Below are 23,014 nucleotides of genomic sequence, written 5' to 3'. Positions count from 1 at the left end.
CTTTAGAACTTTATTTTGATGAATTTTACAGTTGAGCCTGGTCTCTATGGACTGGTATCCTGATGCTTTGCCTGTGTCTAGTGTTTGCAATATATGAGTTTCTGCCAGCCTGTGTCTAATGTTTGCAATATATGAGTTTCTCCTAATGTGCTCCTTTGGAACATTTTTTTTTAATAGGTTTTTTTAAACCTGGGCCAAAGCTGGATAAGTGGGTCAGAGTCAGTATATTTTTATGTAGAAAAGTTGGGGCTATGGGCATCTCAGATTTTATGTCCATAACACAAGTGGTTTGCCACTTGGAATTTCGAGGGCATTACACTGACCTCAATCTGCTCACACAATCACTGAAACAAATTAAAGAGAAAAAGTACTATGCAGCTGTTAGTGTGCAAAGGGATGTTGGAGGCTGCTGAAATACAAAGCAAGAGAAAGACAGTGAGTAGCATAATCTTTGGTCTCCCAGCAACTGATGCACAGTTATGGATAGATGAAGCTAAATTTTAGCATTGAGGTTCACATATGCAGAGTATAATTACATTTGTATTCTAAAAATGTCCTTAAAGCAATGTTAGACTCAGTGGTTTCTTTTCAAAGGAAAAGTTAAAATGGGAGATATAATTCCAGATGAGATAGTTAGAAAGAACTGTTTACTGTGTTTCTCATTGGCATATTATTTTGGGAAATACAGAAATGGGTGGGGACCCAAAAATGCAGTCTGGGAAACAGAAAAGAGCAGAGAGCTTTTGGTGAGACAGCAAAGATCATAGGGGGGCAGGTTAAGTCCATCCTGGGAAGACTTAGTGCAGAAAGTCAGCACCTTGCCTACAGAAATTTGGGAAAAGTAAAATCCCTTGAGAGACAACTTTTTTATTCATACAGAGCTGTCTTATTTAGTTTTAGTGGCATGTCTGTGCCTGTGGCAATCCTCAAATTTCCACTATCAAAATGTCAGGTTAGGAGGTGACTGTTTATTGTTTACTGGGGAGAGGAGCAGAGACTGAGGAGCCAAAACAGTTTGGGGAAACCCAAACCAAGGCTTGACATTGTCATAATTATTCAAGCAGTTTTATTTCTTTTACTTAAACACTGTTGGGTAACTACAGTAAAAAGGATCATGAAAAGGTTTTATCTTCATTTATATGAAATGGGGACAGTATCCATCTCCTGCACTCAGCCTCAGCTTTCACGTTTCTCACTGTCATTTTTCATAGGAGAATTTGCCCTTTTTCTTAATAGATTAATGGAGGAATAAAACAGCCAGCCTAATTTCAGTAGCATACAAATTGTCAGACTGCTTTTTTCCCTGCTTTTTGACTTAGCCAGGCTAAGTATCCTGAAGGATTTGGGCTTCAGTCAGCATGGTGAGTGCGTGGTCCATTAACCAGATTCCTTAGCTTTACACTCTTACTCTTTCTAGCACACTTTTCTCTCATTGTGTCCCTTGTACCCCTTAGCAGATCCAACAAGGAGGGAGAGAGATGATTCCCAGGGAATCAAACTACTTCTTTTATGGTTATTACATTCATGACATTGCTCATGACAAGAGGGTCGTAATCCAACTCTACAGTTTTTACCTCATGAATTGTAGACCATAGGAATTTGGGTCTCTAAAGGATTCAAAAGCTTTTAACCAGTAAATATAATTGGAGGTTGCTTTACTATTTCTTAGACACAGACAAAAAGATACTCAGCTCATGTTGTGTAATTGCAGAAAAGCCAACACTTGAAATATAATTTCCTCAAATACTACAAAGTAGACCATAAGAAATGAATTATCTGGTTTCTCTGCCAAAGACTCTCAACCATAACAACTCTTAACAGTCATCAGCATCAGATGATGTGTAAATTAATAATTCATTGCCCTCCAATTTCAATTTTCTCAAGGAAAATATTTCCTAATATCAGTTAGACCAGATTATGCTGTTTTAAGTCCGATGCAGAGGTTGGCGTTGTGTGAGTAGTGTGAGTATTGGTGTACACACAGGACATGAGAGCTTCCCATGTGATATGGTGCTGATAACTCCCAGTGCAAGGATTTCCAGGTCCTGGGGCTTCATATTCAGCTGAGGAACTGCAGCAGCACCAGGATTTGTTGGGAGAGGTGTCTGCGCAGTCAGGAGCTTGAGAATCACACAGAAGAAGGGCAGCTGCTGAAGTGGTTTGAGACATTGGGGTCTTGAACTACCTTGAGGGTGACTTAACTGCTGTGTTGGTTTTGCAATCTGTGTCTTGTTTTAAAGAAAGGAGGTCTAATCCAAACCCACTCAATTTGAAGTCTGATATGTATGTAGTGATTTGATACAATTTCTTGGTCAGAAGTTTCACATTTTTATTAGAAATGGCAGGTATTTATAATTTGCTGCACAAGTAGTTTTCATGTTTTAGCATAATTTAGAGTGAATTAATGGCTTGTTATTTATTGCCTAATGCTCTGTAGGAGTGATTTATAAAGCCATACTCTGCACTGCTTGTTACTTTGTATTCTCTACATTAGGTGTATCATCAATATCATTAAATGAATTCACAGTGACATTGCTCTGGAACTATGGGTTTTGATACAAGGGTAACAGAACATAAATCAAGAATTATGTTTAATTCATAAGAGGCACCAATCTCTCATTTAAGTGTAGGCTGGGCTAGATGGTGTCAAAAATATGCTTTACAATACCTCTTCTGATTGCATTTCAGACCCTCTCTATATACCCTTATGCTCTCTGTGAGAATAATAGATAGCAATACAGTGCAGTCTGTCAAGTGAATAGCATTTCTGGCTTTGTATATTTGGGTGCAAATGCTATCATTATTTTTACCACAAGCCAAAAAGGAATATATTTACATGTATAAACTTAAAACTATTGTTAAGGGAATCTATTATTTAAAGACAAATCTTGCCTATTATCTGCAATAAATACAATTGTTAGCGATATAAATTACACTTTAAAAATCCAATATTTTGTAGTAGTTCTAACTGTTCTGTTATTTTTACTCCTAAGCAGAAATATAAATAAACTTTTATTTTAGTCTTTCTTAACTCTTTTCTCTTGAATTAGTACATTAAAATCCAGAGCATTGAAAAACCTGTCAGAATATTTAACTAGTATCTATTTACTTTTTTATAAATTTTATGAAAATATTTCTTTTCCCTTTGGCTTTTGTAAAAAAATTATTCTTACAAAGCCTAAATTTAGGATTGGCACTGACTTGAAAATGCACTTTCACCTCACTATTATTCCAAGGGCGTATGAACTCTTGACAGTATCATTCACATTTAATGGCAATTTTGAAGCAAGAAGCTTAGGATGCAGTTTATTGGAAGTGTTAATTATGCAGGAGCCAGGGCTGTCATTTGCTAGAAGTTTTCTCATCACTTTGCTGCAGGAAGCAGGACATGTTCTCTTTGACACTTCTTGGAGTTAACAAAACAGTCATCATGTATTTGAAATGGCTGGAAGGAATTACATTCATGGGAGAATACTAATGTTTACACATAAATCAAAACTAGAAAAAATGGTTTGTGAAAATTAAGGAATTCATTTTTTCAGTATTTTAAACATTTGTTCTCAGTGGAAACAAAGGACAGTAGAACAAATAACGTATCTCTGGAGAAGGAGAGAAATCAGACTTCAGGGCCTTTTTGTCCCAGCTTTTATGCCATATCCTGTGTGCCCTATCATTAATATTTTCTGACATTTGTTAGAACAAGAGAAAAAAATCAATTTAAATATGTGATGAAGTTTTTTACACAAAGCTGGAAGATATTCTTGGGATTTTTTTAAATTTTCACTTAAAAATAAGTTGGAATAGGACACTTGCAATGGATAATTCTATTCCGTTTGTAAACAGAACTTAGATACTGTTCTATAAAAAAGGCATCTATATGTGAAAATTAGAAATTCTCATTATTGTTTTATCCAAATATTCCAAAAATGCTTCATCCTACCACCTGACATCGAGCAGTCCCTCCTGCCCATTCTTGTGCTGGGTGATGTTAAGGTGAATTTTGGGGAAGGTGTGTGGGCCCTGAGGGATCCCTTGATCCTCAGTGGCCCAGAGATTTCCAGGTCTTCCCTCCAGCCCATGGGACACCTCTCCCACCCCTGCTGGCAGCCATGCCCAAACTGCAGCAGGGTAGTTTGGAACGCCTTCTGCTCAGTTTTGCAAAGAAAATGGAGATCTGGTTGGTTATGGCATCCTTGGGCTGGGCAAAAGGGGGCTCAGCCCAGAGCTGTCATGTCCCTTCTTAATGTCATTTATGTGCTCCAGACCACAGAGCTCATTCAGGATCAGAGGTTAATGGTGCAAGAATTAACTGCAAGCTCATTTCATTTACTAATACTTCTGAAGTAACAGTGACTGGGGTGATTTTTCTTCATTATGTTGTGTGTCCTTTGGTTAGGAGGGTGCTGCTCTAAAATGAGTGACTGCTGTACATGGTGGCACAATACAGACCCATTTCCTGGGCAGCTGTCCAGTTTCCAAACAGTCACTGATATAAAAATCTTCTGTCACCAGCATTAAAAGGTGCCTGTGTCAGTTAAAAACAGAAAGACAAAACATGCAGGGAAATTCAATTTAATGGAGCATAGGATGTATTTCTGGAGGGGAAATGCTGCTTGTCCATCCCTTTTTCTCCTTGCATCAATTATTTCTGAACTTGTAGGTCCATTCCAATGAAAGTTGACAACAACTTAGGTGTCTTTAATAATATTATCTTGGATGTCTGAATGTAGAGGACCATGGGAAGGATTATTATACAGAAATGGAGAAGAATTTGAGGAAGCTCAGGCTTGGCAAGAAGCCCCAGCTGAGTGTGTGTTTTAGCAAACTCCTCCTCAGCCGGGAGGGGATGGAGTTGGGAGACCAAGAGAAAGATGGTACCAGTGTTGCTGCAAGTGCTGAGCTTTCTGTGGCTTAGAAATCACTTCTCCTTCCTGCAGGTGTGAAATGACTGTGCACACACTCCTTCTGCATGGAGGGGCACAGGAAAATACACAAAGTTAAACCAGTACCAAATAAACCCATACTTGTCATGAAGCAGCATCATTCAGCATACCTGACACCAGGAATGCAGACACAGATTCCTGAGTTCAGGAATACAAGGCTTTAAACAGGATACTTTTAAACTATGTCCCCAGAAATTAAAATGGCTTTATAAAATTTATTTTGATACAAGTTTCAGAAGGGTTAATTGGTTAAAATGTTTTTCAAACCATGCATACAGTTTTAGAGACTATTAAGAAATGTAGGTGTGGTTCATTTAAAATCCCATTCAGCAGGACAATTCTTAGCATTTGAAAAGGAAAGATTTTCTGAAATTTAATGTATTTTGTTGTGCATAATGAAGCAGATGAAATAGCCTGGGAAAAAGGAAAAGCAGTTTCATTCTTGCTTCCTAAAACAAACAAGTCAAATTTCTTTACCGTGTTCCTATAATAAACTTCTCAAAATACCAAGTGTCAGCATGAGAAGTATTGAAGAACAATTTTCCACAACACTACTGACAGCTGCAAAAAAGGAAGGTATTTCCCTGCAGCACAACAACATGTAAATTTTTGTGGTAAGCACAGACCAAAAGATTTGTGAATGGAAACTCAGAAAATACTCCTGTTTTGGTTTACTAAAAGTATCTAAAATATTTATAATATTTCCTGTAGCTCTTAGTTTAGGAATTATGAAGTCAATAATACAGCCAGAACAATGGCCAAGTGGAATGCATATTGTAAGATGGAAGTAAATAGACCATTTGAAATTCTTAAGCTAAAAGGTACCTGTTCATATGTCTCCACTGGGTATTATTAATACATAAATCCAAGTCTTTCGTTTAAATGCAAGGGATTGGCCTCAGGTCAATAAAATTTTTCAAGTAGATAATTTTTTTAAAAGGGCAGCAATATCATGCAAGGACTCCAAAGTTACTGTGATCTGTTTGATTGAGGGATCCTCAGAGATGAATGCATCTGGAAGTTAAAAGTCACCAGCTGTATTTTAAAATATTTTATTTGTTATTTGCAGTGTACTGTTTTTAACAGTCTTTGTGCAGGAATAACATAGAATTATCTTTGCCAGTGGATGAAGTCTGCCTGTTTTCTTAGCATGTGCCAAACAAGTGGTACAGCATAGTTGGTTGTAAAAATAGTTGCTATTTTTACAACATTGTTTTGGAAGCTGTTCTCAAATACATCTTATTTTCTTCTGATTTTATAATTGGATCTCTGTCATCCACACACCTTTACCTTTATCCCTCTGATGGGTCTTGCTTCAATTCTTTTGACTCACTGCCACATCTATCCCATTCACAGCAGCAAGGTACCTTCTAGCTTATTTTGTATTGTTTTTCCATTGTAGTTTTTCAAGATTTCAGCCTTTCTCTGTGCAGACGTGGGATTTATTTTTTTTTTCCTGAGATCAGCAGATTCCTCATGATTATTCAAAACAGGAAATTGCTAATTGCACTTGTAGTACCTTTATGTAACTTTTCATGAAATCTAGTATCTGTTATGAATCCATCCTTAGTCTAGTCAGTTTTATTTGGATTGCACTGGGAAGATTTATGTCACATATGGGATGTCACTGCTTCCCATTCCAGGGGTCTCCGTCTGGAGCCAATACTTTTGATATTTTTGAAAAAGAGTGCTCAAAAAACTAAGGTTTTAGAAAACCTGTTCAATTTACCCTGACACTTGTGAATTTATCCCAGGCAGCTCATGGGAAGTGTCCCTTCCATAGGGGTGGAGGGAAGTGGACTAAATGCAAGAGTGGACCTACTACCCAAAGCTGAAGAGGAGATTTGCAAGAGCAAACCAATATTTTTTGGTTTTGTTTATTTGATGCAGTATTTTCACAAAATTTTAAAAACTGTATCACTCTGAATACCCCATTAGAATATCAGTTAAGAGAGGAGATCCTCTTTTATCGTTAAGTGTTAGCTTGAGTTTGATGTTTTATTAATCAACCATAAACTTCTTAGCAACACAAATTACAGATGAATTTCTCTAATTTCCAGCACCACTCTGTTGTGTACAGCAGCAGATGTGCAAGTCTCCAGTGAATGCCTTCATCTGTAGTACTTGAAATTTGGGATTCCAGACGGGGGAATTTGAGCTCCCAAGCAATATTTCATCTAAAAAGCAAAAATTATTTGTGTGTATTTGAAAAGTTCACCTTCCTGGCAACTTTACTGAACTGAATTCCCAGTGTATTCATTTTGATAGGAAACTGTCATTAGCAAATAAATGAAGAGCTGAAGTCTGGTTGTGTTTCACCCAGTATGGCCATTTCTTTGTTCACCAGAACAAAGCTAAAGAATCTCAGAGCATCAACAGGATATTTCCCTACAAAGATTCATTCTAGTGTTTTTCACATTCTACCAGAGTCTTCTGAAAACAAATCTGTGTTCAGGAAAAATTAGTCAGTAATAAAAAGCAAGAGCAACCATCTATCCTGGAGGTACTTACATTCTTCCTTAGAGTCTCTGTTACTCTGGTTTCTTTTGAGGCTAGGGTTATAAATCTCTTCATTATTACTTTACTCTAAGAGAAAGGTTTTAGACTTCAATGTCTTTTTTAATAATGGGTTTAAAGAATTATTACCCACAGCGTATCTAAAGGAGATATTGCAGCAGTGTGGCTTAGCGGGTAATTTGTTTCTGAGTAAGACAAATCATGGATTGTTTCCTAGTGAGAAACATGGTTTCAAACTTATTATTTTGGAACAGTATATTGTTTGGGAGGCTGCTGTCCAATGAGTTGTAAGTTCAGTGTATTTATGCCTGTGTCAAGTGACTGACCAACTGAAGGTGAAGCTCAGATTTTGTTAAATGCAATTTTGATAATCCTATTATTATTTTATTATGCAAAAGCATTCACAAATACCAGAACTGTGAGCCTTGATGTGCTGTTAGGCAATGTGGTAGAAGGTGTAGCAGAGCTGTTTGTGTTTCCTTAGTGTAGTTGACCCTGCTTTGGCCAGGAGGTTGGTCTGGAGACCTCCCAAGGTCCCTTCCAGACTGGATTTTCTTATGATCCTCTCTGGGGTGTGACAGTGAGGGGCAGGGCATGGTTTCCTGGATGGATGAAGAGAAAACTGCAAATTACTCAGAAGCAGCTGAATCGAACCATTCTGGAGCTGGCAGCAGGGGCAGAGGGTGGGTCCTGACTCCAGCTGTGGCTCACAGAGCTCCCACCCACAGCACCAAGGGGTGCTGAGCTATTGCTTACACCCTGCAAGGGGACCTCAGGGGCTTTGCTCAGCCCAAGGAGCTGCTAAAAGTTGCTGGTTTGGAAACCGGGCTGGAGGACAGGACTTGTTGTGGAAGGACTCAGAGGACTGATTAAATTTTAAATTCAATCTCTCTGGTTGGGGTGGGAAAGGCTGGATGTGATTTAGGCATCCATGTGTCTGATTGTCTCTTAATCCCAACCCTAAACCAGCCCTCTAATGGGCATCTCTGAAAAAAGTCTGTGTTGAAGAAAGGCCAAACTCTACTGTGAGCAGCAGGATCCATGAATCCAAGTTTCCTATGTCTTAGGACTGTAAACCCCAATAGCACCCACACCACAGCACTTCCAGGGCCCTCACACTACACTTCAATCTTCCTTCAATACCTCTAAGGTCCCCAGATAACCTCCTACCCTCCTCTAGCCCAGCCACCTCCTGCCAGGCTCCCCACCATCATCTCTCCAGTTTATGCTGTGCACATGATGCTATTCCACCTGCTCCTTTTGTCTGGAGTTCTGTGATACTTCACAGATTTTTCTTTTTTTTTTTCCAGTGGTTGATAGAATTAATTATTGTCCTAAGGCAATATTTCACCTGCCTATTTCTGTTTGTAAGCTAGTATGGTCTTCAGGGATGTGTACTTTCTTCCAACTCATAAATCTGGATGAAAATTAAAAACCATGCAGGAGAAATAACTGTCCTTTGTATGATTAGTGACCCTGCATTTTTTTTTCGGAGGTTCACCACATTCACAGCAAGAATAACAATTCTTCACTAACAACTGTATTAGGTTCTCTCTTAGTTTGATTTTGATCAGTCTGTGAAAGATTACTATGTTTCATTTGTTTTTCAGTCCTCTGAAAACATTCAGGTTGGTGAGGAGCCTGAAAGAAACATTAGACAAGGAGTGTAATATTTCAGAGTTTGGTGAAGCTTTAGGAAGGGAAACCTGTCCCATGTGCTGTGGGGTGCAGTCTGTGGAAATTTTGATTTTTGCTGTATTATTTTTCTAGCATTAGGCTAAAGACACAGGTTTTATCCTTCCCTTGTGAGCTGACTCACACACTGTGGATGCACCAGTTACATATCTGTAATTAATGCTGAAATTAGTTGTTTTTAAGAAAGGGAATTAATTTGGCTATTGAAGATTTCTTTGTGGGGCTTGTAAAGCAAATGCAGGGGATAAGGTTCCAGATTTTTATGTAGTCCAGCTCATCCACAGTTAGTGGGAATGTCCTTTGGGAGCAGTGGGCAGCTAAATCAGGTTCGAGCAGACTGAAGAAACCTTAACTAGGAAATGGATAGTGAGTACAGATGGCATGAGAGCAGTGAAATGAAAAGCTGGCATTGATATCATCCTTTTCTCCCGTTATTTCGGATCTTTTAAAACTAATGTTGTTTTCATCCCAGCATCTCATATGCTATTTCTTTTTTTTTATTTTTAATTTTAAATGTTTTTAAGTTTTCTTTGTGTTAGCTGAGTATGCTATTTATTACAAGCTTTCATTTAAAGATGTACCATATCAGAAAACCCCAGAGCATCAACTACCTGTAAACTCCTGGTTTTCTGGGATCATGTAAAACCTTTGGCACTTCTGTTGGATACTCTGAGATATCCCCCAAGATTAGAGAGAATCAATACAAATATTCATGCAAAGCATTAAACATAATGAACTGGTTAATTCTTCTGTTCTGTGAAAATCAGTTCTCAAGTGTTGATTAATCTGATTAGATGCAAACCTTGCTTTCATTTCTTTGCTTTTACCAGATATACAAAACCTTAGAATGACGGTTCTGCAGTTAAATGCAGACTGGAAGGGATCTCAGGATCCCTTTTTAGTCCAAAGTCCTGCTCTAAGGAGGGCCAAACCAGGTTGCTCAGGACCTTAATCCAGTCTGGTTTTGAAACACAGCCGTGATGGAGAGGAACTGCACAAGTTCCTTTGGTGGCTGCTGCCATGTCCCCCCAAAATCACCTCTTCTGCAGGCTCAATGAGCCCTGCTCCCTCAGCTTCTCCTCACAGGGGATGTTCTCCAGCCCAGACCATCCTTGTGGCCTCTGCTGAACTCCCCCCAGGTGATCAGCACTGCCAAACTGATCAGTCTGAAAGCATACATTGACTGCAAGGTCATTTACTTCATATCTCCATGTTCATTTAGGGATTTCAGGAACTTTAAAATCCGCAGTAACTGCAGCATTTCTTCTTTTCATACTGGAAAAGACAAATGTTTTTCTTCTTGAAAGATAATTTAGTTGATTGAATAATATCTTCCTTGAATATAGGCTTTAAAAGACTGCATAAGCAAAATTTAGGAAGCAAAATTTAGGAAAAGCAGTAATTTTTTATACCAAAAAATTGCAATATATTCATTAGCTTAGGGTTAAATATAGATTTAAAATAGTTAAAAATATTCAATGCAATCAAAATCTAAAATTCATCCAATTGATGTTTCACTAAATTGTAAAGTACAATAGATTGCAAAACCTAAAAAAAGGACAGAGTCTTCTCCCAAAGACTGAAAAAGGTAGAAAACAGGGATCTAGTTGTTGGCACTGTGTCAGTAGAGAGACAATGGATGCTTGTTCTATTATTTATATGAGCTCTCTGCTTGGCAGATGCCACTGCAATAACCCTTTATTTCAAGTATAGAAAAAATAGAATTTGCTTTCCTTTATAATCACACAATGCAAAATACTAATGAAAATGTTGGATTTCCTGTAGCTGGGAAGAAAGTATTGTCCTAATCTGCTTTCAGTTAGCAAGAACTTCTAAGCATTCCAGTCACATAAAACAAGGCAGATTTTTTAAAAAACCCCACATCTTTTTATTCTCTGAAACAGAAGAGAAAGGACAATGAAAGTGTTTATATATACAATTTCAAATGATAAGTCTTACTTTTTTACCTCTTTTCTAAGGTATACACATTGTTATGTTGTCTCCATCTTTTGTACACGCACCTTGCAACCAAACAAAAGTTTGGTGTTCTTTAGGACAACAAAAGAGGGTTCTTAAAAATTGTAATGTGTGGGGGCTGGAGGTGCTTGTGCACCCCTCTGTTTCCAGTGTTGTAGTCTTAGATCCATCCTCTCTAATATGGATTATAATTATAAAATCTAAAATAGAACCACAGAATGGCCTGCCTGTTCCAGTGCCTCACCACTCTCACAGTAAAGATTTTTTTTCCTAATATCGATTTTAAACCTGCCCTCTTTTCAGTCTGAAGTCACTCCCCGTTGTTCTGTCACCACATGCTCTTGCAAGAAATCCCTCTCCATCTTTCTCTTCAGTTACTGGAACAAAATTTCTGTAGGCCCTTCTCATTTATTTTCTATTTGAGAATGTTTTATTCAAATCTTTTTCAAAGAAAGTTCTTAAATATTTATTAAATCAGTCTTTAATCAATCTTCAGGTTGACTTGAGTCCCCTTTCCCCACAACACCCAAAGATAAACTCAGAGACAAAAGACAAAGCCAGGGGGCACTTGTTCCTCTTGCATTTACCCTGTGTGAAGGCTCACCCATGAAGTAAGTTATTAATGGTAATTATTTATTTATATGATTTATTCATGCGAACCACAAACTTCAGCTCAGGACAGTTGCCCCAAATTTAATTATTGTTCTTGGCCCTCTAGCACACACCCTGGCTTTTGCTGACCATTTTAGTCCTTTCCCCCTGAAGAATTTTCACCTCTGATTGAGGTTTTTAGAGCAAGTGTGCCAATTCCAGTCTCCTGAACAAATGTCTACATAAGTAATTGCATCTTACTTGCCAAATTTCCCTGACAATTTCAGCTGAATATGGTCAGGACAGATGACTTTCTCTATAACATCTCAGTGAGGAAACCATTGAGGACAGGGAGAGAAAAGCAGAGTCAAAATGTGTATTTCAGAACACAGAGATCTCATTTCTGCTGCTTTAATTAGACTGAACTTGCATGTCAAGTGAAAACTGAAATAACAACTTGGAGGCATTTAACCAGTGGATGGAAGCCTCCCACCCAAGTGCCTTTGGATCAGCAGCCAGGAGGGCTCTGTGCATTTTCCCTGCTGGCCCCAGCACCATCTCCCAGTCAGGTTTGACATGTCAGTCTGACTGCTCTTGAAGAAATTGTCACTGAAGCTTCCAGCCCTGGTAGGAAACACAACCCAAAATGCACCCCAGCCTGACCTCACCTCATAACACATAGTAAATGGTCAATAATCCAACTTTGCAGGGCACTGGAAGAAAATGGTTCACACTCCCACCATGAAAGGTTGTGCACAACACAGCCCCATCCTCCTGAAGGCCTCTTCTCTATCCTGCTTTTAAGTTATTTTATGCAGAGATCCCTTAATCAGGAAATATTGGAGGAGAATATATTTTTTAAAGACAGTGGGTTAAACAAGACAACCCTACGGAGATGATCATGCAAATTTAACAATGCATCAAAAATCAACCCATTGATTTGCATAAGCAGGGCAACCATCCACCTCTGGGCAGTGTGGCTGTGTGTCCTTTGCACAGGTGGAGCTGGCAGAGCCAGGCAGCACAGGCAGCACACAAGGGTCAGTCCCATGTGGCCTCCTGCCTGTGCTCTCCTAGCCAAAACACTCTCTCCAAAATGCAACCTGTTAACAAGACCATGTTAGCAATCCATGTAATAAGGTCAATGTGAATTATGAGGTACTTCAACCCAAAATGCCAACAGCAATCATTAGATGTGCATAATTATTTTCTGCTCCAGCCCAGGCTCATAACTTGCCTAGCATCAGCTGTGTCCCCTGCAGTGGTGGGGAAGCAACACAGTCTGTGCTGGCATCAGACCTGGTTTCAGAGGGCACCACTGTGGGGCTGGGGAAGACCAATCTCAGCTTCCTACAGTCACTCACTGATTTTCCTGGAGCCAGGGTTGTGGATGTCACCCTGAATTTCCTCGAGTACAAGCAGCCACTAACCATTAGTAGGGGGCACAAGGTTAAACTCTGCTAGAGCAGGTAAGAAATAACCTCCCTTTCTTTGTTCCTATAGAAAACCCTCTTTGCTGCACCATGAGATGAGGTGTTTTACTGTAGGGCCCCTGAGGCTTTTTGAAACCCCCTTTCACATGAATTTGTCCCAGTGCCTTCCCTTACCAGGGAAAGGTGCAGATGGCCAAGCATCTGTGTAAGGGCAGAGCAAGCACCAAGCATCCTTATTGGCATCTGATTTTAACTCAAATAGTTGTGGTTTAGGGAGGAAAATTCTTTTAAAAACTCTGTAATTGATGTTTGAGGTAGCAATGCCTTGAGCTGCCAGTGAACCTTGGCACCTGATGTAGTTTTTTTGTGTTGCTCTTTATTCCTCTGTAAGCAGTTCTTTATTCCTCTTTATTCCTCTGTAAGCAGTTCATCCCCTCTTGCATAGCCCCAAGCACACAAATAGATCTAGGCTAATGGAAGAGTGAGGTTAATATAAAGAGGAACTTTATTACCTCTCAGTTGTTTTTCTTTCAAAGCTCTCACTTACCACATCAGGATCGTCCTCTTCTGGGAACAGGATGGGATGTCTCCCATTTTTCTTGTAATTCTCATCCCTTTGGAAAGATTAATTCCTACTTGGAATTTTCTCTGGGGACGTATGGAACATGCATCTTGCCTTTTGGCTGACTGACACATTAGGTCTGATTAGTCACTTGCCCTGTAGCTGGGAATAAATAGCAGACAATGTCAGAATGGGACTATAGACTGGGGTGGAGTAACACCAAATAGTAGTTAGTAAGTGCCCTTCCTCTAAGCAATATTTAACTACATTTAAGACAACATAGAAACTTTTCAAAAAAGCACAACATTCAGTTAAGTTACTGCATATATATTATATATATTTTTTTTTTGTGACATATGTATGTCACAAAAGCAAAACCCCAGAGTTAATGGTTGAACAATTTTCTTTCTTTAGTAGAGTCTCTTTCAGGCATTGCCAGTATTATTTTTGTAATAATTATTATAAATATTACATAGTCTTCATATGAGTGTGAATATAGGAATTGAGTTTGGGTATGTTACATGGCTTTATAGAAAAGAATCCAAATTCACAATCCTGTTCTGTGAACCTCACCTTACATGGCTTTATAGAAAAGAATCCAAATTCATAATCCTGTTCTGTGAACCTCACCTTTCTTTGGTGATGTTCTTACCTGTTCAGAACATCACCAAAGAAAGTTCAATACAGAAAAAGTATATTTTAAAAGTATATTTTGAACTTCTTTCTAGAAGTAGCTCAGTTCCTGCATAACCGTGCTGCATTATTTTCATTCGCTCCATTAATAAAGCACAAATCCAGAGAAAATGGAGCAGACAATACTGCTAAAGTGGCAGTAGCAGCACCCTCAGCAAGTCTCTGAAGCTGCACTCATGCCCATGGCAAGACAAAGGTGCCAGGAGCTCAGGCTGCAGCAGGCAGTGCCCCTCCCGCACTGCACTCCTGGCCCCAGGGTGCAGATCTCTCCTGCTATGGAACAGCAGCACTTGGCTCCTGGTCTGCATTGTCAAGCAAGGGATGACAGGCACAGAAAGATGCTGATCATTCAGCTGGGTGCTGGCTCTCTGCCCAAATCCCCTTTTTCTCACACGCACGCAGAGATCCCGTAAACAGTGCAGGGTTTGCTATTATTGGTATTACTTGGTGTTAGTGTGCATTCAGACACATACTCGAGCTCTCCTCTGCATGAGGTCTGTGTTCCAAGGGTTTGCTCTTCTCTGCCTCATAAAGGAATGCTCTGGTTGCCATCATTGTTGTGTACATTCTGAATTGTATCCTGGGCTGCTGCATAAACAGCATCTCTCAAGTCCTGGTCCACTGCTAATAAAAGTTTTCTTTCCCACTGTCTGCAAAGAGTCCTCTCTTCCACCCTGACAGCTTGGGGGATAGAACTGTTGTACAAAATACCTTCTGTGCCTTAGGTACAGAAATGAAACACATCTGCAAAACCTGTCTCTTGGTGCTGCATTGGCCACAAAACTGGCTGTGGATGCCCTGCCATTTCAGCTGCCAGAGGAAGCCACCATATCTGGTCCTTCTAAAGAAATCTGGGCACATGTTTGATTTTGGAAATTGTTTGGTCCAATTCTGACTTGCATGATTGAATACACCTGTGTGGTAAATTGCAGAAATGCATGTAGTGATCATATAGTTTCATTCATATTCCTCACAACAGAGCTTAAATAAATTATTTAATTCATAGTTTTAAATGAGACTTAATGCCTCAGCTCTCTTGCCTTTATCTGCTGGAGCAGTGCATTTGTTTTTATTTTACTCTGTACTTAGCATGGTCACTGGTCTTGTCAGCAGATATAGAAATGCTAATGTAGAACTATAGCATGAAGTTCTGCTGTATTTTATGAAAGTACTGAAAATCCTAAAGTAGTTGCAATGGGGGACATGGTAGGGAGTGGAACCAAAACCTCACACTGGTGATGTGATCCTGGGGCTGTGGCCAGAATACTGTCACTGCCAGGTGAGGCAAGGCTCCAGCTTTACATCAGCCTCTGAAAGTCCAAGGTGGGAAAAAACAACACAACTCTCCTTCCTCAGGCAGAGGAAGAGAGTGTCTAAAAGCCCTAGGAGCATGAGGTCAGCATAGTTTGCATTTCAGGACACACACATTGGTGTAAACAGAGCTTTCCTAGATGTACAGAAAGCAAAGTTGGTCCGAGAGAAGTTTTCCTTTACTCCTATTTGTATTCTGACAGTTTGAAGATGAGTTCACCCTGGGCATCCACTGTATCTGAAAAATTTAGTATTAGATATGTTACTTTTATTCTGCTTCCTTTTCAGGGTAACTGGCCTAGTAGCCAAGTAAAATAGAATGTATTTTGATTTTCATTTTCACACCATTCCTTTCTGATCTTTTCTGACATTTCATAAGCAAGCTAGGCATGATCCATTAGAGGGGCCACACTGCTGGCTGAGAAAGTGCACTCATAAAGGAGCTTTCAACATCTTACTGTTCAACTGAGAGGCCATTTCAAGAACTTCACATGGATCTATACTGAGCCCATTAATATTAATTAGAGAAAGGCTAACGAACATGTATGAAGAGTGTGCATGAGTCTAGACAGATATTGGAAGAACTTTGGCTGAAAGAAATCAGACTTCAGATACAACACTTGCAAATACTGAAAGGTTTTGAAATCTCTGAGATAAAACTGATGTTGTGAAGTATTGCATTTGGAAAAGAGGGATTAAATGAATAACTGGAAAGAAACTAAAACAATTACTGCTAACATGAGAGCTCTGTAAGAGAAAAACAAATCACATTGCATTATATTTCTACCTGACCATGAGGAAGCAATGACAAGTTTTGTGGTACATTACATGCCTTCTAGCTGTGGGTCACTAATGGGAATTAATTATTCTTTAGACAAAACTTTTGAGGCCTTAAATATAGAAACTCTATGTGCAGCTACAGATACATGTCAAAGACATCCTTCATTATGTGCCAGTGATTTTTATCATCAACCAAACCATTTTGGTTTAGGAATTTTCTTTTGCTATGCACAAAATGATCACTGCAATTTATCCTACAAATTTAGAAGAGCACAAAAATAAGAACACAGAAAGAAAGCAGAATGGGACTTCTGATTCGATTAGTCATGCATAAAGATACACATATACATGTATAAATAAGTTTATATTATTTATTATACATGTATAAATAAGTTTATATTATTTATTGTTGTCTTTTTTTGTTCACAGGGCTACAGCTACTCATAGGGGCCAAGTTATATTCAAGGATGCCTTAGCACAACAGCTATGTGAACAGGGAGGTAAGAATCACCTTAATTCTAAAAATATCTGGCAAATGTGGTTTTGCATTGTACCTGCATGTCAGTGTTACTCTTCATGAAATCTATTCTATAGAAAACCTCGAATCAGGATCTTATTATCATTCCTGAAACTGAGTTTCTTTGAATCCATACTTCCCACTGTCTATCCAGGAATCCCACTTTTTCTCTCTGCTAAGTGTTGGGGAATATGCAAAACTTTAAATAGCATTATGCATATGCCTGAAATCAGCCTGTAATAGCCAACATTTCTTTTCTGTCAAAGCCACCAGCTGAGTTTTAACCCTCAATGTATTAACTTTAAGCAATATGGCTGCAGCAAAAGCTTTGTTTACTATCCAGCTCACACATGTACATGTGAAAAACATGCCTTCCCTTATTGTGAAAGTAGGCCACTGAATTTTTGCCTGTCACATACAACATTTGATCATTTTTATAGCTAAGCAAAATGTTTGACTTACACAAACTTTAAAAATCTAATTGTTTTCACAGCTTACCCTTTCAATGAATAACCTAAAAAGTAAACGTCCTGTTGTCATCTGTTGTCTACAAACAGTACTTTGCTTTGAACATGCTTCATTAAGACAGTGAGAAGTAGAGAAGGTATCCATCATTTTTGGTACAGGAGAGAAAGGAATTTCCAGTTATATCAGCAAAATTCCAGTGATATTTCCATGTGAAAAGAAACAATGAAACATAGGGCAAATGATTTAAAATAAAGATTTTAAAATGGGAAATGTGTTGTCATATTAACACACAAGAGAAAATCCCATACAACACATCTCTTGGGAGCATTGGAGCTATAAGGTTGGGATTTTTCCCTATGAGTTTGGCAATATGGTTTTTGCAATAAAAAGCTGTTGAGCATTATTTCAGGAGCATAACTTGAGTTATTCATATAAGGCATCAATAGTATCTCTGTGATAATGAGGGAAAAATATTTCGACTTTCAACTTCAATATTCAAGTTTTCACTTTTATTGTAGCTCAGTGGAAGTAAGAAGAGGGATTCAGAGAGGTGAAAAACTGTCAGCTAGAAGGCTAGGATGTTGGTTGTACTTTGGAGGCAATAGAAATATATAACACAGTGCTGGCAATGAGAAGGGAGTGTTATGGTGATCTGGATGGAAAGTGATTGGGCCAGCCACGTTTTTTGCTGTGGGGAAGGAAGAACATCAGGAAAAATTAAGAGGAGGTTAATTAACAGGAGGTTGTGCACCTGTAATGGGAGTGGGGAAGTGCAGTGTTTCAGTGACTGGTGTGTGGGGACCTGGAACAGAGGTGTTGGCAGGATCAGAATTTGGGATGTGCTGAGGATGATGGGGAGGGTATCTCACACAGGCTGCTTCCTGGATGGATGTGAGTCAAGAGTGGAAAAGTGAATATGCAGAGTATCCAGTGTAAAGTGACAAAAAACCAGAACAGAAACAGATTAAATTCTCCAAGGCATAACTGCAGAGTGAGCAACCCACAGCCAAAGGCAGTCTGGGGCAGCCAGAACAGGTAAGGAAGGGAGAGGGCAGAGAGAGTCACATTGATGGCAGTGACAAAGAGCTGGCAGTGACCAGGATGGTGAAAGCCATGCACAAGCAAGCTGAAGGTAAATAAATGATTGTCAGTGTCAGAACTGGCAATGTGGTCAAGAGAATATGGCCAAAGCAACAAGATTTCTCCCTGCTAGAAGAAAATACCTTGGTAAGCAGAGGCAAGCTGGTAGATATCCATCTATAAAGACCTGACAATCCTTCTTCAGACATTCTGTTCACTGAGATTTTAGTGGGAGAGCTGACAAAAGAAATTTTTATTCTTTCACCCTTCTCTGCTTTACAGTTCTGCAATTTTGGAGCATAACCTAACCTCAGATCAACATTTTAGCAACACTTATGTTGGTTAGAACAGTAAGTCCTTATGTTACTGTTTGCTGTTCCTGAGTTCACAGGAACTCTGCAGAACAAGGAGAAAATAGAATTTGGGTATTTGTTGTATTCAGAGTACAAAGGATGCTGAGATGTCCCACTGGCTGCAAAGCTGTGACAATCCCTTTGCTGCCTCCTCCTCCCATCCATAGCCATGGCCTGCACCAGCTCCCTGAAAGGGCCCTCAGCTTCCCTACCTTGCCACAGTCTCCACACCCTTACAACTTTTTTCTTTCCCGTGGATTTCCCAGCAATGCCCTTTGCTTTGTACACAGTCACTTCAGAGACACCCCTAGAGTGTGTGTTGTCACTGCAGAGCCTCTGCAAGCCCTGGATTTGGCTTAGCAAGGATCACCCAGAGGTGCTGCTCTGTGGGCATGGACAGCGTGTGACGGCTGTGATCAGATTTCCCTGCAACACTGATGTGCAGCATTCTCAGTTTTTCTCTTGGCTCTTCTCACACATTTTTATCCTCGCCATGGCTTCTTCCCCCTTGGTTTCCTAGCTCAGACACAGTTTCCTTGACTTGGATATTCAACCACTGCATTGCCCATTACCCTTGCTCCCACCCCTTCCAGGCTCTCTGCCTTTTTGTTCTTATTTCTTCAGCACAGTGTGCATTGCATTAATCTCTAACCACTGCATACTATTATCATCCTTATACTATTAGAATTAATTTTCCTATTCAAAGAAAAGAAGCTTTCTTTGAAGTAGACCTTACTTCATTTATTCAATTTTCATCAACACCACTCATGTAAACAAAGGATTCTTTCAGGAAGAATTAGTGAATTTATTTAGATGCAAATATCATATTAATATATATGCAAAACAGCAAGGTAGATTGACATAAATGAGGTTTTATAGTCTGTTTCTAGCCCTAAACATCACTATACTTAAATCAGGCCCTGAATGATGGGATATATTAAGTAAAGAAAAATAAAACCACAGGGCAATTTCATAGATTTATTACAGGACATCTTCTTAATAAGTATGTTCACTGTAGGTGGTATCAGACTTCCTAATGTTTAGTAAAAAGGATATACAGGAAGATGTGAAAGTAGCAAGGAATCTCAAAAATCATGTTTACTGTGGTTGTCCACTCTCAGATGTACATTAATAAATCCTGATAGAGTTAATGGAATTTGTGCAGTAAAAGGAAAGTGATTTTTTATATTTTGAAAAGAATTAGAGGATGATAAAGGGTGGTGTTAAGGGATGGCAATGCCATGTGTATAATGCAAATGTAGTAAGAAATGATGCCATAGGGAAAGACACCAAAGAAAGTAAAATAATTGCTTTAAAAGCTTTGTGTTCAGAATATAATACATATTTTAGGAAGCTAGGGAGAGCTGATGTTTGAGAGCTGATGTAAGCTTTTAATTTTATGAGAATTATACTGAAGAAAGGAGACATAAAAAATTTTCATAGAAAAAGTTAAGCTAGAACAAACAGGAAAAACCCCAACAGAAATAAAAACTATATAAAAGAATCTGGAAAGGGTAGCTGTCTTGTCAATGCTTTTAAGGATATATAAGCATCATAATGAGTGATGATATTCTTGCCAGTAAAACTATATTTAATAAACCATATATTTAACTCATTGTAATAGTTAAATAAATGGAAAATAAGGTAAGGTTAGTATTGTGATTCATATTTATTTCTGAGAATATCTTGAGAATTGGTCCAGACTGTCTTTTATTTGAGAACATTTGCCTGAATGTTTGTGCAAGACATTTAGGTGTATTTTGTACCTTGTAAAATTTAGGAACACTGGAAAAAAAATGCAAACCAGATTTCAAGATCTCAGGCTTGTATTTTACAAGCTCTCAGAGCAGTATTTTACAGAGCAGAGGACTGGAGAGTAGAGCTGGTGTGAAGCTCCCCAGTTCATGTTTTAGCAAGAATAACCCAGCCCTCGGGCACCTCACTGACTCTCCCTGGGAGATGCTCAGCCTCCATCATTCAGCAGCAACCTTGTTTACCAGTAGAGAGAAAGTATTGGAGGGAGTCTAAATAAAAGCATTTATTTCCCTTTTTATCTTCATCTGGCTGCTAATGACAAAGAGATTGGACTTCATAATCTGCAAAACAGAAGACACCTCTCTGCACACCTCATTTGTCCTGAATTGATGAGCAACAGCTGATGGCCCCTGGCTGTAGAACTCTGAGCACAGTGTTTGTCTGGGAGCATGCAGGCATTTGTGTCACTGTAATTCACTTGCCCTTTATATTAAAAAACCCAGAAAGTTCAGGGTTCTGAGGAAAAAAAAAAAGAAGGTATATTTTTAGTGGGTTTTAAGAATATTTTCTTATGCTGCATTTTCTACTTATACCTATACAAAATCTTGACCCCAGAACTCTATGGAATATGACTGTCAATAGTACAAATTGATGTTTCTGTGTTTAATTTGCCTTATGCTTCCTCTTTTTATCTGAATGGGGACTAATGTTACTTAAGAGTTGACTATCACCATGTTTAATGATTTTGGCTTTTATCTTTTCACTGACAACAAGACCACCAACAAATTGTTTCTTTCCTCCTCACATTCCAGTTTCTAGAAGATGACATTCCCTTCCCACTACTTTAATATTTCCCTCCCTTCCAGTTTAACCAAAAAGGGGCATATTTAAATTGGCTTAACCTTTCAGCAGCCTTATTTCACCCACAGAAAAAATTAACCTTTTACTCCAAAACATTCCTCCATTCTCCCTCATCCCAGTGACACAGAGCTCTACAATGACCCCATTGACTTTTGAATTTCCCATTATCTTCCTCAAGATTCTCATGCTTTCAGTTTGACTGTGGCCTTTCTCTCTCTGAATCACTTTGTATTGTATCCTTTCTTCTCTGCTTTTCCTTGCCAAAGGGACTGTCTTGTAAGACAAGGCAAGCACTCAACATTTCCTTACATTTCCTCATATTGTATTTGCTGATACCTCTTAGATTGTGACCTCAGTTGAGCTCACTTCCATTCTTTGCTCAGTACAATTCATCTCTTGTAAAGCTCTGTATATTCCCAGGGTGCTGGTTGAAAATCAAATAATAAATTCATTTACTTTACTTTTTAAAAAGGTACAACATTCTCATTCAAGCTAAGATGCAATTTGGAGCCACACAAATACTGGGTCTAAATTTAAAACCACCCAACCATGTGCCTAAGGAACATCTAGCAAAGTGAATAATGGTTTAAAATATGAACTGAGATGGTCTTTCTTTTTCCCTCTCAGTCTGAAGTATTGTATAATTCCTTTTAAATTATAAATTTATATCTTTGCACTGTATAGCTACTCTGCACTGTAGCATTTCTTTTATCTTTGTCATATTGTACAAAAAAACTTCATTTGACTTGAGCCCCACTGTATGGCTTATAGAAAAATCCATGTTATTTTAAAGTAAGTAGTTCTATAAATTGATTAGAAAGGCAGATTGGAAAATATTTTAAAACAACTACAATTTTTATAACTAATATTTTAAAAACTACTATTAGTTTTGTGTAATGTTTTGAATTTCTATTATTTGTGGGCCTTAAATACAATTGAAGATCATCCCAGTGCTGTTGTTTTGCAATGAAATATAAAATGCAATACAGAAATTATTCATAGAGAGAATAAAGTCCATGTTTATCACTCATTGAATGGTACCCTCACAGTCTTTTCTCATATTCAGCTCAGGAATTTGAATTACAATCAGAATACCTGAGGCAAAAATACTTGGGCTTCTTAGATCCTGTAAAGATTTAGGAAACCTCTCCCCAGCATAAAGTCTATACTTGTAACAACATTTTTGTCTAACATGAAGTGTTTGCTTAGTTCCACCTCTAATTTTTAAATGATTGATCAGTAGCATTAGTATGGACCTGCACAATTTATTTCCTTTCATTCTGTTGGTCACAGTTTTGGTGTGCAATGTACTATGCATATGGTGGAAGAGCCATTTCAGGAAAAAATCTTAGATCCCAAGTCTGTATTTTTTAATCACGTAAACAGCCAGTTTTATTAAATAATGGTGAAGTCAATTTGCAAATGTAAAGATGCCAAGTTTGTGCTATGCCTGTGCCTTTTTGCTGAATGCTGAAATT

General features: G+C 38.6%; 1 protein-coding gene across 2 annotated transcripts in view; it reads left to right on the top strand.

Annotated features, from left to right (window-relative positions):
- The window catches only part of RELN (reelin), a 284,743-nt gene that overhangs the window by 97,139 nt on the left and 164,590 nt on the right, over positions 1-23,014 (top strand). For both annotated transcript variants that reach the window (XM_036400286.2, XM_054514804.1), the window contains exon 4: positions 16,932-17,002. In XM_036400286.2, coding sequence (XP_036256179.1) covers positions 16,932-17,002 — 71 coding nt within the window. The remainder of the gene's footprint in view (positions 1-16,931; positions 17,003-23,014) is intronic.

This window comes from Molothrus ater, chromosome 5 (genome assembly GCF_012460135.2).
Source record: "Molothrus ater isolate BHLD 08-10-18 breed brown headed cowbird chromosome 5, BPBGC_Mater_1.1, whole genome shotgun sequence".
In the NCBI taxonomy this organism is placed as follows: Eukaryota; Metazoa; Chordata; class Aves; order Passeriformes; family Icteridae; genus Molothrus; species Molothrus ater.
The sequence above is the reverse complement of the archived record's forward strand: the minus strand, read 5'-3'. Positions and strand labels throughout refer to the sequence as shown.